The sequence below is a fragment of the Neophocaena asiaeorientalis genome, unplaced genomic scaffold (assembly GCF_003031525.2).
Source record: "Neophocaena asiaeorientalis asiaeorientalis breed wild unplaced genomic scaffold, Neophocaena_asiaeorientalis_V1.1 scaffold125, whole genome shotgun sequence".
NCBI classification, from domain to species: domain Eukaryota; kingdom Metazoa; phylum Chordata; class Mammalia; order Artiodactyla; family Phocoenidae; genus Neophocaena; species Neophocaena asiaeorientalis.
Window position 1 is genome coordinate 1,690,143 of NW_020174425.1, and position 15,258 is coordinate 1,705,400.

The 15,258-nt window shown below is 39.0% G+C and overlaps 1 protein-coding gene and 1 long non-coding RNA gene across 2 annotated transcripts in view; one reads left to right on the forward strand and one right to left on the reverse strand.

Moving 5' to 3' along the window:
* LOC112407408 (uncharacterized) overlaps positions 1-308 on the reverse strand; it is a 31,086-nt gene extending 30,778 nt beyond the window's left edge. Inside the window, exon 1 of the long non-coding RNA XR_003004739.1 lies at positions 85-308. This is a non-coding gene — a long non-coding RNA (uncharacterized LOC112407408). The remainder of the gene's footprint in view (positions 1-84) is intronic.
* A 112-nt stretch (positions 309-420) lies between these two features.
* TSPYL1 (TSPY like 1) lies at positions 421-3,723 on the forward strand. Its single transcript, XM_024756680.1, has one exon. It carries the CDS (start codon positions 504-506, stop codon positions 1,812-1,814), a length of 1,311 nt encoding a protein of 436 aa, XP_024612448.1. The 5' UTR covers positions 421-503; the 3' UTR covers positions 1,815-3,723.
* The last annotated feature ends 11,535 nt before the right edge of the window (positions 3,724-15,258 follow it).

Below are 15,258 nucleotides of genomic sequence, written 5' to 3' on the forward strand. Positions count from 1 at the left end.
AACAATTTGCTATTCAACTTAGTTTAAAAATAAAAAGAAGATTTTTGCTCCTGGCCATTATGGAATAACAGGGAGTAGATTTACCTTCCTGCCTAGAAAATACCAAACACCAGAAAAACATGTTTTCAGACGACAGCAGGCAGTGTAGTACTGGGATCCCTACAAGCTGTAGGTACTCTCCAGATGCATCGCAGGGAAGGTCCTCACTGCTTCAGCCTCTGAGTGCGAGCCACATTTATTTACGTAAGTCAAACTACCAGTCCACCCGATTAAATTCATAGGAATAAAACTAAGAAAACACGCTCGGATCGCACGGTACCAGGTAAGCCACGCCAGGACTTGCCAATTCTCGCGTCAGGGTGAGATCTACAGCCGTGACGTCACCCTCACGGAGAGGCTCGCGAGACTAGCGAGTGGGTGGAGAGAGCGGCGGGTTTTCTCCGAGCGCGGCTTCTGCGGGGAAAAGCAGACGGTAGCCTGACGTTTGTCTGGCTGCTGCTGACATGAGCGGCCCGGATGGGGTCGAGAGGATGCCTCTCCATGAAACCCCCAGTCTCACCGTCCCCGACCGTGCCCCCGGAGACCTGGATTCTCCCAGGTGCCTGAAGCTCCGTGAGGAAACCGAGGCGTCACAGGTGATGGCGGAGACGGGTGAGGGGAGCTTCGAAGCCGTGGCGCCCGCACCGTCCCAGCTTCCAGAGGAGCGGGGCGTCCCCCGCGCTGCTCCCGCAGATCCGGTCTGTGACGGTAAGCCCCAGATCGGAGGCGGTGGGGATGGCGGTTACGTAGCGCCCGAAGCGGGGCAAGAGCAGGCCCCGCCTCCCAGTGAGAGACTGGAAACGGCGTTTGTATCCCTGGCGACGGACGGCAGCCGGGTAAATGGCTGCCGGCGGGGAGAGCCGCGGGGCCCGGGTGGGGAGAAGGCCCTAGAAACCTGTGGCGCGGAGAGGTTCGGATCTGAGCTGATGGCGGAGGCGAAGGCTGAGGAAGTGAAGACTGAAGAGGGCCCCCTCTTCTCAGTCGCAGTGGATGAGGAGGTGGCGGAGAAGGAAGGAGTGAAGGAGGGGGAGGGAGTGGAGCAGGAGATGGAGATGGAGGAGAAGCCAGTAGGTGAAGAAATAGAAATGGTGGAGAATAGAGTGGTGGAGGAGGCAGGGCACCGGCCCCTGCGGATGGATCTCCGCATGAACCCTCTGGAGGCCATCCAGCTGGAGCTGGACACTGTGAATGCTCAGGCTGACCGGGCCTTTCAGCAACTAGAACATAAGTTCGGACGGATGCGTCGACACTACCTGGAGCGGAGGAACTACATCATTCAGAATATCCCGGGCTTCTGGGTCACTGCCTTTCGGAACCACCCCCAGTTGTCCCCCATGATTAGGGGCCGAGATGCAGAGATGTTAAGATACATAACCAATTTGGAGGTGAAGGAGCTCAGGCACCCTCGAACAGGCTGCAAGTTCAAGTTCTTCTTTCGAAGAAACCCCTATTTCCGAAACAAGCTGATTGTCAAGGAATATGAGGTCAGAGCCTCTGGCCGAGTGGTGTCTCTTTCCACTCCAATCATATGGCGCCGGGGCCGTGAACCCCAGTCCTTCATTCGCAGGAACCAAGAGGTCGTTTGCAATTTCTTCACCTGGTTTTCAGACCACAGCCTTCCAGAGTCTGACAGGATTGCTGAGATTATCAAAGAGGACCTGTGGCCAAATCCACTGCAATACTACCTGCTGCGTGAAGGAGTCCATAGAGCCAGACGTCGCCCAATAAGGGAGCCAGTGGAGATCCCCAGGCCCTTTGGGTTCCAGTCTGGTTAAACTTTGCCCTTGGTAATGTTCCTGCATAAAGTCCCTTTCCGCCCCTTGCTGGACCTGTGCTTGGGCAACAGAAATGTTTTTCCCCCTTTCTTTTTCTGACATTTCTGCAGCCTTTTTCCCTTGGACATTCAGTTCTCTCAGCCTCAAGATTGAGACTACCATGACCACGCTCCACCACTTCCACATGTGCATTAATATCACATGCTGCATGGCCATGATTCACACCACTCCTAAGCCAAGTTTGTGATGATGTAAACTGCACTGCCTTTATCTGCACTACTTGGACCCCGTGTGTTCCCAGGGCCTCCGGTCTGCCTCTTATACCTGGAATTCTAGATTTGTCTAGGAGCCCATTCTACCCACTTCTCTCTGCAGTACAGGCATATGGCCTGTGGACAGTTGCGGCTTTAATGATATCAAGGGAGAACAGCAGTGGACCACTTGGCCTGTATGATTTATGTGACTCCATTGCTCTTCTTGTGCCTCTGGTCACCACCTGTCGCTGTCTGCTACTGGCTGTGCCCTTGGCTGCTACCTACTGGATGAACATCTTCTAGACTATTGTCAGCCCCACTCTGGTTTCTGGTAAACAGTCTCCAGGTTTCCTGCCGGCACACAAAAGACCTTCCATTCTTCTCCCCAAAAGACCTCTCCTCTACTCCTCACCCCCACCCCCGTTCCCTCCACTCCCATCATCCAGAACCCTATTAACTGTCAGGCAAGTGGTTGAGGTGACAAGTTAGACTTGTCCTTGTGGCAGGGTGGTCTAAGGCTGGTGTCCATTCAAAGTACCAGGATTTCTCAGCCTCAACTAGTGAATTCAGCCAAAATCTAGGTACCTCTTTGTGCCTCCTTTTCTCATCGGGAGCGTGATTAAGTGCCAGGGTGGCAGTACACTTTCTCCATTGTCTCTCTCCTGGCTCTTAAAAGAAGTGATAGCTCATAAACATCTGCAGAATCAGGTCTTTTAGTTTTAATTTGGCTCTCCATTATTTCCAGAGACAGGTTGTCTTGTGTAATAGACTACCAGAGCTCTTACTTCCCTCTGCTTTCTTCCCTATCCTCCACCCACTTTAGCAACATCTAGAGGGTTTAAAGGGAGACAGATTTATTAGATTAAATGAAAAGCGATATCTAGGCCCTAATGGATGGAAGAACTAAAGATACTGCGATGGGTGCCCGAAGCATGGGAAACTAAACAGAAGACCACAGGCAAAAATGAGCCAGGTAAAAATTGGGCCTAAAATTAAGACTGAGAGCGTTCAAGGAAGGTTCTTGCTCTGTCAGTGGTGATGAGAGAAGTTATCTTTCTCAGGATAAACATGGGAGAATTGAAGGGGGTTGGAATGTTAAATATGTTGTCTAGAGAAGAGATCTTTAAAGAAATGCAACTCAGCTTTGAGTGCTTTCTCTCGTTTTCATTTGACTGACTTTATGAGGAGGATTAATACTGTGTCTTTTATTTCACTAGTATTTAGTAAATCTTCTTATGTTATTTCTGCTTACTGGGAAAATTGAGCTGTACAGGCTTTATTTTGCTTTCAGTTGGGAACATTTGGAACAGTCTTATTTTCTTGTATGATATAGAGACTTAAATGAATATCTATAGCGGATTTCAACTTGTTTCTGTTAAAACCGTATCCTTAGAAATATAATTTGAATAACTAGTTCTTGTCATATGATTAAGACTTTGGAAATTGTTGTCTTCGTGGAAAAATAACTTACTAAAAATGTGTGGCTTGATTGTCTTGATAATTTCCCAGTTAACAACTTAGTAATTGATGTGTCTCTTTTCCTAAGTAGCATAAATACTCGTGAGGTTGCTCTGTCTCATTGAAAGTATACCATTGATATATTTGTCTTTCCTTATATGCATGATGGTAAAATAAAAGCATGTTACTCTGCTAGATTTCTTATTTCTCACCCTGCACATAAACACACATGAAGAAATTGTTCTAGGTGATGGCAGGTTATAGAATTATTAAAGTTCTTAAATGGATACAATAGGCATTATCCCAAAATTAAGAAAATGAGGAACACTACTGTACTTTCAGTAGGGAGGTTTGTTGTTTCTGTTGTTTTACTTTAAAATGGTAACAATTTCAACTTCTTCCTCATGATTGCATTCTTTTCCATACTGCTTGTGTAACACTATCCCCCCTTCACTTCCTTAAAGCCTCCATTTCTGTCTCTATAAATGATATTCTCAGGTCATTCAGGCTTTCTTTATTCACTTGTGCATTTAGTAAGCAAACATTCATAGAGTTCTTATCATGAGTGATACACTCTTCTATCCTTATACTTTCTCAACTGTAGAAACTTGTTTTCTTCAAACCTCACCACCTTCTGTGTCAAATCCTTTAAGGCCTGTCATAGATAACTCTTTTGCCTTATAGTTTTTCTATTTTTCTTAGGGAAGATGAAATATTTCTTTTTGTACTTAGTGTACTTTGTAGGGACCTCTGTTCTAGAAAATAACATGTAATAATTCATTATAGTGAATTCCACAAATATTAAGGCATTTTGTCAGGCCCTGGGAAGATAACAAGACCATTCCCTTTGTTGTTAAAGAATTGGGGAAAGACTGATGTCCAAATAATTGACACAGTGATACAGTAAAATAAAGAGATATACTTTCACATGTTTTTCACTCTTTCCCTTTCTTTCTAATTTGAAAGCTTTGTGAAAGCAGAGGTAGGGTGTCTTTTATCCTCCTTGCTGCATCAAGCATAATGTTTTGCCCGTACTTGTCACCAGATAAATATTTATTGAATGACAAAATGAATAACTCAAATGGAAAAAAAGAACAAAATAACTTAGTACCCAGAAAAGACTTTTGATGAGGTAATGGAAAGAAGAAAACAGTTTTCAAGGCATTTGTAAAAGTGATTGTCAACAAATTTGCAAAGCCTTTCTTAAATAAATTTCTTGTTTAATAATTAGAAAAGGTTTAAACACTATAACTAACTTTTCACTTGCTATTTTAACAGGGCATTAATTTTGGATCAACTTTTATGTGCTTTTGTTTTTGTACATTTTAAGGTGACGATCACACTGGAGATAGAAAGGGGGTTAGACTCTATAGACATGTTCTGTCTAATACAGTAGCCACTTGTCACCAATGGCTATTGAGCACTTGAAATGTGGTTAGTCCAGATTGAGATCTGCTAAAGTATAAAATACATACTTGATTTCAAAGACTTAGTGTGGAAAAACAATGTAAAATGTCTGAATTTTTATATCGATTGCATATTGAAATATTTTTGATATATTGGGTTAAATAAATATATTAATAAAATTAATTTCCCCTACTTACCTATTTTTAAAAAGTGGCTGCTGGTAAATTTTATATAGGACAGTGTGGTTCTAGATTTCTTGATGAATATGTCAAAGCATATAAAATATCTGTAAAAGTTTAACATGTTAATCTTTTCTCGCCATGAAATTTTTTGTGACTTTAGGGCAAGGTTTATCTAGCTAAAATTCAAGATGCGTAAAGTATAGCTAGAAGCCAATGGGTAAAAGGTAAAATGATATGTCTTTAATCAATTTGTTTTTGAGTACCTAAGATATACTCAGTACTTCATAAAATGTATTGCGTAAATTAATTTGGGGTATAAGTAGGGTAGATATGGGTGCCAAATTTGCACTGATAGTTACATTGGTTATTTAAGGTAGTCTCGGGCTTTCCTGGTGGCACAGTGGTTAAGAATCCGCCTGTCAATGCAGAGGACACGGGTTTGAACCCTGGTCCGGGAAGATCCCACATGCCACGGAGCAACTAAGCCCGTGTGCTGCAACTACTGAGCCTGTGCTCTAGAGCCCGTGAGCCACAACTACTGAAGCCCGCACGCTTAGAGCCCGTGCTCCGCAACAAGAGAAGCCACCGCAATGAGAAGCCAGCGCACCACAACGAAGAATAGCCCCCGCTCGCCGCAACTAGAGAAAGCCCGGGCGCAGCAAGGAAGATGCAACTCAGCCAAAAATAAATAAGTAAAAAATAAATAAATAGTCTCTAACAACGTTTATGACCTACAGCTTCGTATTTTTCTAGAATAAAATGGTCTGTATTTCTTGGTTTACAGATGTACATGAAGCTCAGAAAATAATTTCAGTCAGTAAACACACCATTTTGTGTATGTTATGTGGGCTCCAAATTTTAACAATTGGCCAGCAACAGAAAGAAAATATCCCAAGCTAGCTTTGGACCAAGTCAATTCAATGCTCACCACTTGAAGAAGTATATTTTATTTTATTTTTTAATATTTATTTTTATATTCTCTGTACCTTCCTGAAAAGTGCATTTTATTTTTGAAAATTAGTGTTGTCTATAGTGTAGTGAAAATTACAATTTGAAGCAATTACTATTTTGTATTGGATACTATATTAAGGATTATATGGGATAGTAAAGTAAAGGTTGTCCTTGCCCTTGAGGAACTATCTATCTCATTAAGGGGGTGCCATTCTTTGGATGTTTCCTCTTCAGCAAATTCACATCCTCAAACTAGTTATGTGCATAAGAAAATTCGGGGGCTTAATGTGGCCAGGAGGAGGTGTCAGAGATGATCAGGACCATACACCCTCAGGGCCATCTTCCTCTCCCTCAATGTTAGTATATAATTGAAGTCCTAGATTGTATAGAAGTGACAGATAACAATCTTTATCCATTCATCAGAATGGGAGGTGTTTCACTTGTGAACAGTACCATCTCCATCTCCATGTTTGCTCGAAGTGAATTGTTTGAGCTCTGTAGGGTCACCTTGATCTGTTTCCTCTGACTTCAGAGGTTCTCGAAACCTACAGAAGAATTTCCATGGGGCTACGTTAGGAAAACAATGTCTACTTCTCGGCTTCACTTTTTCAGGATTTGCATTTAATATAATTTCCCTGAGAACAGGCCAGGAAGAAATGGTTCTATTAAAAATGTAAAAGGTCAGTTAGGTAAATTGCTAATTTTTATCAATAACCAAATGTCTTATTAGCAACTTGAAGAGACAGGGAAGACAGGCTGGTTTTAAATTGGGATTAACTCAGTTTTACAGTCTACCACCTGGTGCATTAGCCAAAGTAAATACCTTCCCTGAGCCTCGGTTTCCTTGTCCGTAATGCAGGGATGAAAATATCTTTATTATAAGCTAATATTCTCCCAGGATATATTTGGAGAATGGATTATATGGTTATAGAGAGGATAGCAACAGCAACCAATTGGGAGCTTACTATGTTCCAAGCACTGTGCTAAAAGATTCCAAGTATTAACATAGTTAATAAAGGTTAGAGTGTGAAAATGCCAAGCACAATGCCTGGCATATAATATAACTAAAAAATACGAATTTTCATTTACCTGCCTCTCATTTTAATTTCTTATTTAGTTCATATCCAGACAAGCAGTCATCTAGCTTAATATTTATCAAACCTGATTGCCCATTATAAATAGCTGGGGAGCTTTGGAAAAATCCCGATGCTTAGGCTCTCCCTGAAACCAATTAAATTAGATCTCAAGGTGCAGACAGGTTTTAGAATCATGGATAACCTTTCCTTGGACTCCTGAAGTGAGGGAATGCTCACTCGTTTTCAGTTTTGTTAAATTTACTCAGAAATCCACTGCCTTACAACATCTAGCTATTGCAAAGGGCCCGGCATATAGTTCCCTCACAGCACATTTGCTCCATTGTTTTGACCCCTGTAGTCTTTCAGACTGGAATTAGCCTGATTCCACCAAAGAGTTCTAAGTACTTGAAGATCTTCATTACATCCTTGTCAACGTCCCCTCACCAACCTGGCTATATATCAGTTCCTTCAATGTTCCTCCTGTTTTGTATACTAATTAAACAAGATTTATTATGCCAGTGCTCTTACTAAACTCGGTGCCCAGAACTGAACAAAATAACATCCAAATAAAACAGAATGAGATTTTTTTTTCTGCCTTTATTATGAATAGTATATTTCTTTAAATGGATCCTGGGAGAGCATTAGCTTTTGGGGCAGCAATATTACCCTTTTACTAAACCCTTAAGTTTTAAAGTATTCACATGCTGCTGAGTTTGGCTTCACCATCTTACTGCATTTTATTGAACTTTGTGTCCAACACTTTACACGTATCAATAAAAAATTTTATTCTGTTAGGCTAATTCTCCTAACTTATTCACATTTGGAGGATTCTTTCTAATGAGTAATTCTCCTTAATTTCATGTCGTTTGCAAATCTAGTCTGTAGCCACCTCATTGTTGAACTTCTCCCTCCCGGGATCTTCCTTTCAGAGTGACATAGCATCTTCAAGACACGATCTTTCCATCAACTGTAGATCCACCTGTTATCCTGTGTGTGTGTGTGTGGTGTGTGTGTGTGGTTTAACTTTGTTCTAGGGCATCAGCAAGCATACTTGGCACCTCTTAAGGAATTAGGGAAAGATGCCCCTTCCAGGCAGAGGGGTTAGAAAAGTGTGCCATTTCCTCCCAGATGCAGTCCATTATAGCAGATGTGCTTTGTCTTTCAAATTTCCTTGTCAAAAAAGAAAATGACTTCTTAGTGATCTTTTTTTTTAACCTCTATTGATCACTCTGCTTTTTTTTTTGAAGGCAGTATTAATAATATTTTAATATTACTACTTCAACTTCTGTGGGTTTGAAATTTTTCAAAATAAAGTTGGAGAAATATTAAAAATGATGTTATAGAGCTTATTTTTAATCAGTCATCAAAATTAGAAATCAAATAACTACAGAAGTGCACAATTAAAAGCCTAGTTTATAGACCTGCACAATTTCCATCAAAGTAATAAAAATAAATACTCATATTTAAAAGATTGTTCTATAATTAGAGACTATAAGAAGTAAGTAGGAAGCATATATTATTGTGAAGAGTTATTGGTGAAGGTGGGTTATTTCATACAGCTCTAGATAAGACACAACATTGCCCAAAACTGACCATATATCTAGAAACTTATTTTGGGATTCATGTACTCCTTTACAAAGTTCTAGAAATATGGGTCTTAATGAGGGCTTCAGCACACATTTCTTGAGGTTGAGACCCACTGATGGATCAGAGATTGGCATTGCAGAATCAGCCACAGCTACTAAAAGCATGATTTGTACACAGAAGCCTGTCAATGTCTTCATTTCCAAGTCTTCATTTTTTTTTAAGCTTCAGACTCTGATTCCAGAGTTCAGGAAAGCTTAGTATAGGAAAATAGTGTGTTCTCCGCTTGATTTCTAGTCAGTATACATATCCCATTTGAGTCAATTTGCATTTCCGTGATCACACTAATAGTGGTTAACACTGAGTTTCAAATATTTAACCCCTACCACCTCACTGTTGTTTTTGCCTGAGCCATTCTCTTTTCTATTTTAAGTGACCAAAGATGTTACCTAATAATAGATTTTGTTTGTTTTTGGTATTTGTCTTTGTTTTCTTTCTTAAGGTATGATTTACACACAGCACAAGAATGTTCACAGCAGTTTTATTCACAATAGCTCAAAATTAGAGCAAACCAAATGTCCACCAACAAGTGAATGAATAAATTATGATGTATTCATACAATGGAACACTACATGTAGTGTATACTCAGTAACAAGAAGGAACAAACTTGATTATGCAGCAACATAGTTGAATCTCTAAATCATTATGTTAAGTGAAAGATGCCAGATAAAAGAGTACATACTGTATAATTCCATATATGTGAAGGTCACTAGCCCAGGAAACTTACCTATGGTGACAGAAATCCAAAAAGTAGATTGGGGAGAGTAACTAGAAAGAAGCATGAGCAAACTTTCAGAGGTGATAGTAATACTCCCCATCTTAATTTGGGTGATGATAACACAGATGTATCCACTTGTCAAAACTTGTCCAACTGTACACTTAAATTTCATGCACTTGATATGTTACAACCTCAGTAAATAGCACATTTTAAAATTGTTGAGAATTCAAAAACTGGAACTCCATTTGCCCATCTCCAGTGTTTTGGCTTCTCTCCTTCTGTGCTTAAAAGTTGCTGACTCTACTTGCAAGACTGTATTTGCAAGTTGTTCTCATGCTGTAGTATAATTCCAATTTTGGAATTACTTTTTTTTTTTTTAAACTTTTTCTCCCTTAATTTCAGGCCAAAATTGATCTCTTTGGAGATTCCCTTAACTTACAGACTAAGAGGTTCTGTTATCCTCTGGTCACTGAAGGAGTCCAGTCTGCTTAGAGCATATTGTTCTGTAGGTAATACTGATATACTCAATAACAGTCTCCCTGGGGGCACCCTCAAGAATCCCCCTGAGCTTCCCATTCCATTTCTGCACATTCAGATGACTACAAGATGCCTCTCTGACCTTCTTTTAATCACAGTTGAATTCCTTGTCCCATGAGTCACAATTTGAGCCTTGGGGATATCCAGTTCTCCTTCAAGTATACGTCTCTGTCTCCGTAACCTTCTCCACAGATTGTTAGAAATATCATGAATTTCCATGTATGCTCTTGTTTTAGGTTTCCATACCACTATTCCCATTTACTAATAAATAGGGAAATAGAGGCCCAGCAAATTGAAATGTATTCATCTAGATGTAAGCAGCACAGGCTGCATTCAATTAGGGTTTCTTATTTCAAGCTAGGGCACATTCTACCACATTGCAGCAGCTTGCAACTTTGGCATAAAAACATACATAAAATCCTAGTTAAGTACAAGTACCTTGGCCTTAATTGAAAGTTATTCCTAATTCATTCATAAGTGGTTTTAAAAAGGATATGTTTATTTATCTTTATATATCTGTTTATTTTCATGTTAAACAATAGAAGGTATCCAAACCCCATCAGATATCTATTTCCTGTATTTTAAAATATAATTTTTGATATTTACTGAGTTAAATGCTTAGTTTTACTTTTCCTCAGAAGAACAGAATGGGCCAAATGTCAAATGTTTTAATATCATTCTGGAATTTGGCAGCTGAGATGTAAAGAACTGTTGATATCACTAAGAAATGTAGAGGATGTATATTTATTGAGGTTTAATTGAGTCAACAGAGTGATTACTTAGATACTTAATACTTATCCTTTTCACCAAGCTCTGCCTTCTCTTAGCACGGTGCAATTACGAGTTGTGTTGGGATGGGCCTAAGAACTGGTGGGTACCTGGTAGTCTAGGTACTGTTGTAGTCAACTATTGTTAGGTAATGGCCGAATTTCTCAAGTTTACTCTTCGGTCAGTTTTGCTGAATCCTCTCCAATTAGCTATTAAAGGTATATATTTTACAAAATTTTTTTTCCTTAAAGTATTGTATAAAGTAATATTATGTGGAAGAATGAAGTAACGCATTTAGTTCCAGCAATAAATTTTTTCTATGAACTGGAAATATACTATATGTCTAGAATCATTTAGAAATAACGAACATTGCAGACAAGTATTATTACTACATCCTAATGTTTCATGTTTTTCTCAGATTATTCCAATTATATTTACTTTGTCCAATTCAACTCTCCTTTCTTTCACTTACTGCTTCACCCTTTGTGGATTTCTTTCATCTTTGAACTTCGATATACTTATTGTTTCATAACAGAATTTGATGTTGATTTTGTACTGTCTGCAGTGTATTCAATATATGTAAAACAACATAAAAATAATAAAAATTACCAAGTCAGCTTTTATTTATTGAAAGCCCATTGGGATAAATACTTTACACATATTTCATCTTCACAACAGTCCTGTAAATTAAGTTTTATTATATTCATCTTATACATAAGGAAATTGTGGCTTAGAGAAGTCAAGTGATCTGTTCAAACTGAACAGCTAGTAAGTGGCACAATTGAGACTTAAAGCCAGATCTGTCTGATTCCAACATATGTCTTTATTCAGCGTATTAGTAGGGTTTGCCAGAGAAATAGAAACAACAGGAAAAGACTTATTATGAGGAATTGGCTTGTGGGGTTATGGAGGCTGAGAAGTCTCACGATCTGCCATCTGCAAGCTGGAGACCCAGGAGAGCTGGTAATGGTATAATACCCATCTGAATTCCAAGGCCTGAGAACCAGGGGAGCTGATGGTATGATTACCAGTCCAAGGGCAGGAGAAGATTGATGTCCCAGCTCAAGTACTCAGGCAGGAAGTAAAAGGGGCAAATTCTTCCTCTACCTTTTTGTTCTATTCAGGCCTTCCCAGATTGGATGACACCCACCCCAACTGGGGAGGGCAATCTACTGACACTTTCCTGAGTCCACCAATTCAAATGCTAATTCCAGAAAACATCCTCACAGACACCCCCAGAAATATTTAATCTGTCAAATTGACACACAAAATCAACCATCACACCCAGCATACAAAGGCATGAGGTCACTCAGGTCAGGGACCTTGTCTCTGATTTCCTTTATGATTGGTAAAAGCAAGGCTTTTTTTTTTCTGGTGGGGTGAGTGGCTAAATGCTGTCACAGGAAGCCATCGTAACCGAACAAGCTTGTCTGAGAAAATTTTAATTTTGTAACAGTGATAGCCTAAGTATAAAAAAGATTATGATTCCATTTGAAAAACATATAGAGCATGAAACATTTGTTGAAAACTCATACCTTAGTTCTTTTAATGAATGTATGGTTTATAAAATTGGCATATTCTCTTTGGAACGGTTTAAACTTTAAAACCAACGACAAACTAGTCAGATTATTATTAATTTTTTGGTTCATTATTTGTTTTTTTTTTAAAATAATGAAGCCAGGTATTATATTTAAAATTGTCCTATAAAATATTTTAAATATAATAGATTATTTTATAGACTACTTCCTCCCTCTAGTGACCAGGAATGGGAATACCACATTCACAAGCGTTAAAAAAACTGATTCTCAATGTGTTTGTGTAACTCCCCCTAGAGGATGCTTGGGAAATTTGCCAGAGTTATTTTAGTTATTATCAATACAATGAATGTGGGTGCTATTGGCATTCATCAGGGGCATTAAGGACGCTAGCATCCTGCAATGTGATAGACGGTGCCCCATATAAACTAATTATCCATTGCTGAATATTCATGTAGATGAAAAATTTATTATTTAAGCCTAGAACCTACCACTATCCTACATATGAAAACAAAAATTTTTTCCGCTGTTTATATATTCCATTTTTAAAAGCAAATTATTTCATTTACTCTAAAACATTGATTGTAAGATACATCATTGCCTAACAGTAAGAGTGAAAAGAACTGCCAAGTAAACTCTGACACGAAGCTTTTTAAGACTTTTATTTTATCAACAATCAACAGCGTGGAAAGGCAACCTATGGAATGGGAGAAAATATTTGCAAACCATGTATCTTAAAAGAGGTTAATTTCCAAAAAATACAAGGAACTATTGATTCTATAGGTATAGCCATCTAACTACTTCATCATGTAATTTAATATAGGCATACCCAAGCATTTACAAATTAAAATAGATATTTTAAGAATTACTTTCTTTTACTTGCCCAGATTTCCACAGCTCATGAAAGGCAGAGCTGGAACTCCAGCCCATGCCTTCTGTCCTCCTCTAGTAAGATGGGGTCTGTAGAACACCAATAACAAAAGAGGAATGTTATATCTAATGGGTTGAGAACTGTTGATTTAAGGCATGAAGTGAGGATCATGAATTCTTGTTTCTCCCCTTAGTAACTTAGTCTCCCCTTAGTAGTATTGTTGGGGCACTTCCACAACAAGAGTCACTACTTTGTGGATGTGGATGATTTAACATTAAACTTGGATGGCCATATGATCTTATTTCTAAGAAAGTGCCTTCTCATTTTATATGTTGTGTAGGGTTGAAGAATAATATAATGAATGAGTGCACAGGTTCCTGAGTCAGATTACCTGGGTTCAGATTTTGGCTCTATCACTGCTGTGTGACCTTGGATAAACAACTCAATTTCTCTGTGCTTCATTCAATTCCTTCTGAGGTAGAGTCATTAAATGGAGGTGATAATATTATTATCTCTTAGGGGTGTTGAGAGATTAAATGAGATAACACATTTAAGTGTGTAAGTGTCTGGTGTATAGCAGACGCAAAATAAATGTAAGCTATGATGAATATATACAGGCATACCTTGGAGATATCGTGGGTTCAGTTCCAGACCACCAAAATAAAGTGAGTATCTCAATAAAGTGAGTCATACGAATTTTTTTGCTTCTCAGTGCATACAAAATTATGTTTACACTATACTGTAGTCTCTAAGTGTGCAATAGCATTATATCTAAAAAACAATGTACATACCTTAATTTAAAAATACTTTCTTGTTTAAAAATGCTAACCATCATCTGAGCCTTCAACGAGTTGTAATTTTTTTGCCAGTGGAGACTCTTGCCTCGATGCTGACAGCTGCTGACTGATCAACGTGGTGGCTGCTGAAGGCTGGGATGGCTGTGGGCAGTCTCTTAGGGAGATACACCAGTGAAGCCGGCCACACAGATTGACTCTTCCTTTCATGAACAATTTCTCTGTAGCATGTGATGCTATCTGATAGTATTTTACTCACAGTAGAACTTCTTTCAGAATTGGAGTCAACCCTCTGAAACTCTGCTGCTGCTTTATCAGCTAAGTTTAAAGTCTTTTGTTGTCATTTCAACAATCTTCACAGCACCTTCACCAGGAGTAGATTTGTCTCAAGAAAGCACTCTTTGCTCATCCATGAGAAGCAACTCCTCATCCATTAAAGTTTATATTTATAACAAACTTAATAATAAAGAAAAAGTATGAAATATTTCAAGAATTACCAAAACGTGACAGAGACACCAAGTGAGCAAATACTTGTTGGAAAAATGGCGCCTATATACTTGCTTGACATGGGGTTGCCACAGACCTTCAATTTGTAATACCATCATAGCCATATTATACATTTTGGTAAAACATGTTTAAAATCTTCATTTAGATCATATCATTAAGTTTCACTAAAATCTATGAGATTGTCACCGGGCTACTGTATATATAGAATAGATGCTAAAGAAGAAGCCACTATGCAGCCATCCTGTCTAGCTGGGATGAGGAGACTGATCTGCATGAAACAACCAAGACAGTTAAAGACAGAAGATAAATAAGTACAACTGGATGGCAAAAGCAACAAGAGCTATAGAATGGTAAGGTGGTTAAGGAAGGTATAGGAGATGAGAGGAGACAACCTGCCAATTAATACATGTCCGACCATGGATGAGTTAACTTCTCAGTGATTCCTTGGTCCTTATTTATGAAATTAATTCATTTAAAATGCCTAGTGCAATCTACATGAGGTAGGTTGAATGGAGTTTTAAAGAATGGGCAGGCTGTTATTAGTGCAAAATGATTCTATTGACAGGAATAATCAGAGACAGGGATGTTTCAAGTAGTGGAGATACAAATCTTTTAAAAAATTTGATATGTACCATACACTCCAATGTTCATAGCAGCAGCATTTACAATTGCCAAGATATGGAAGCAACCTAAGTGTCCATCAACAGATGAATGGATAAAGAAGATGTGGTATATATATATA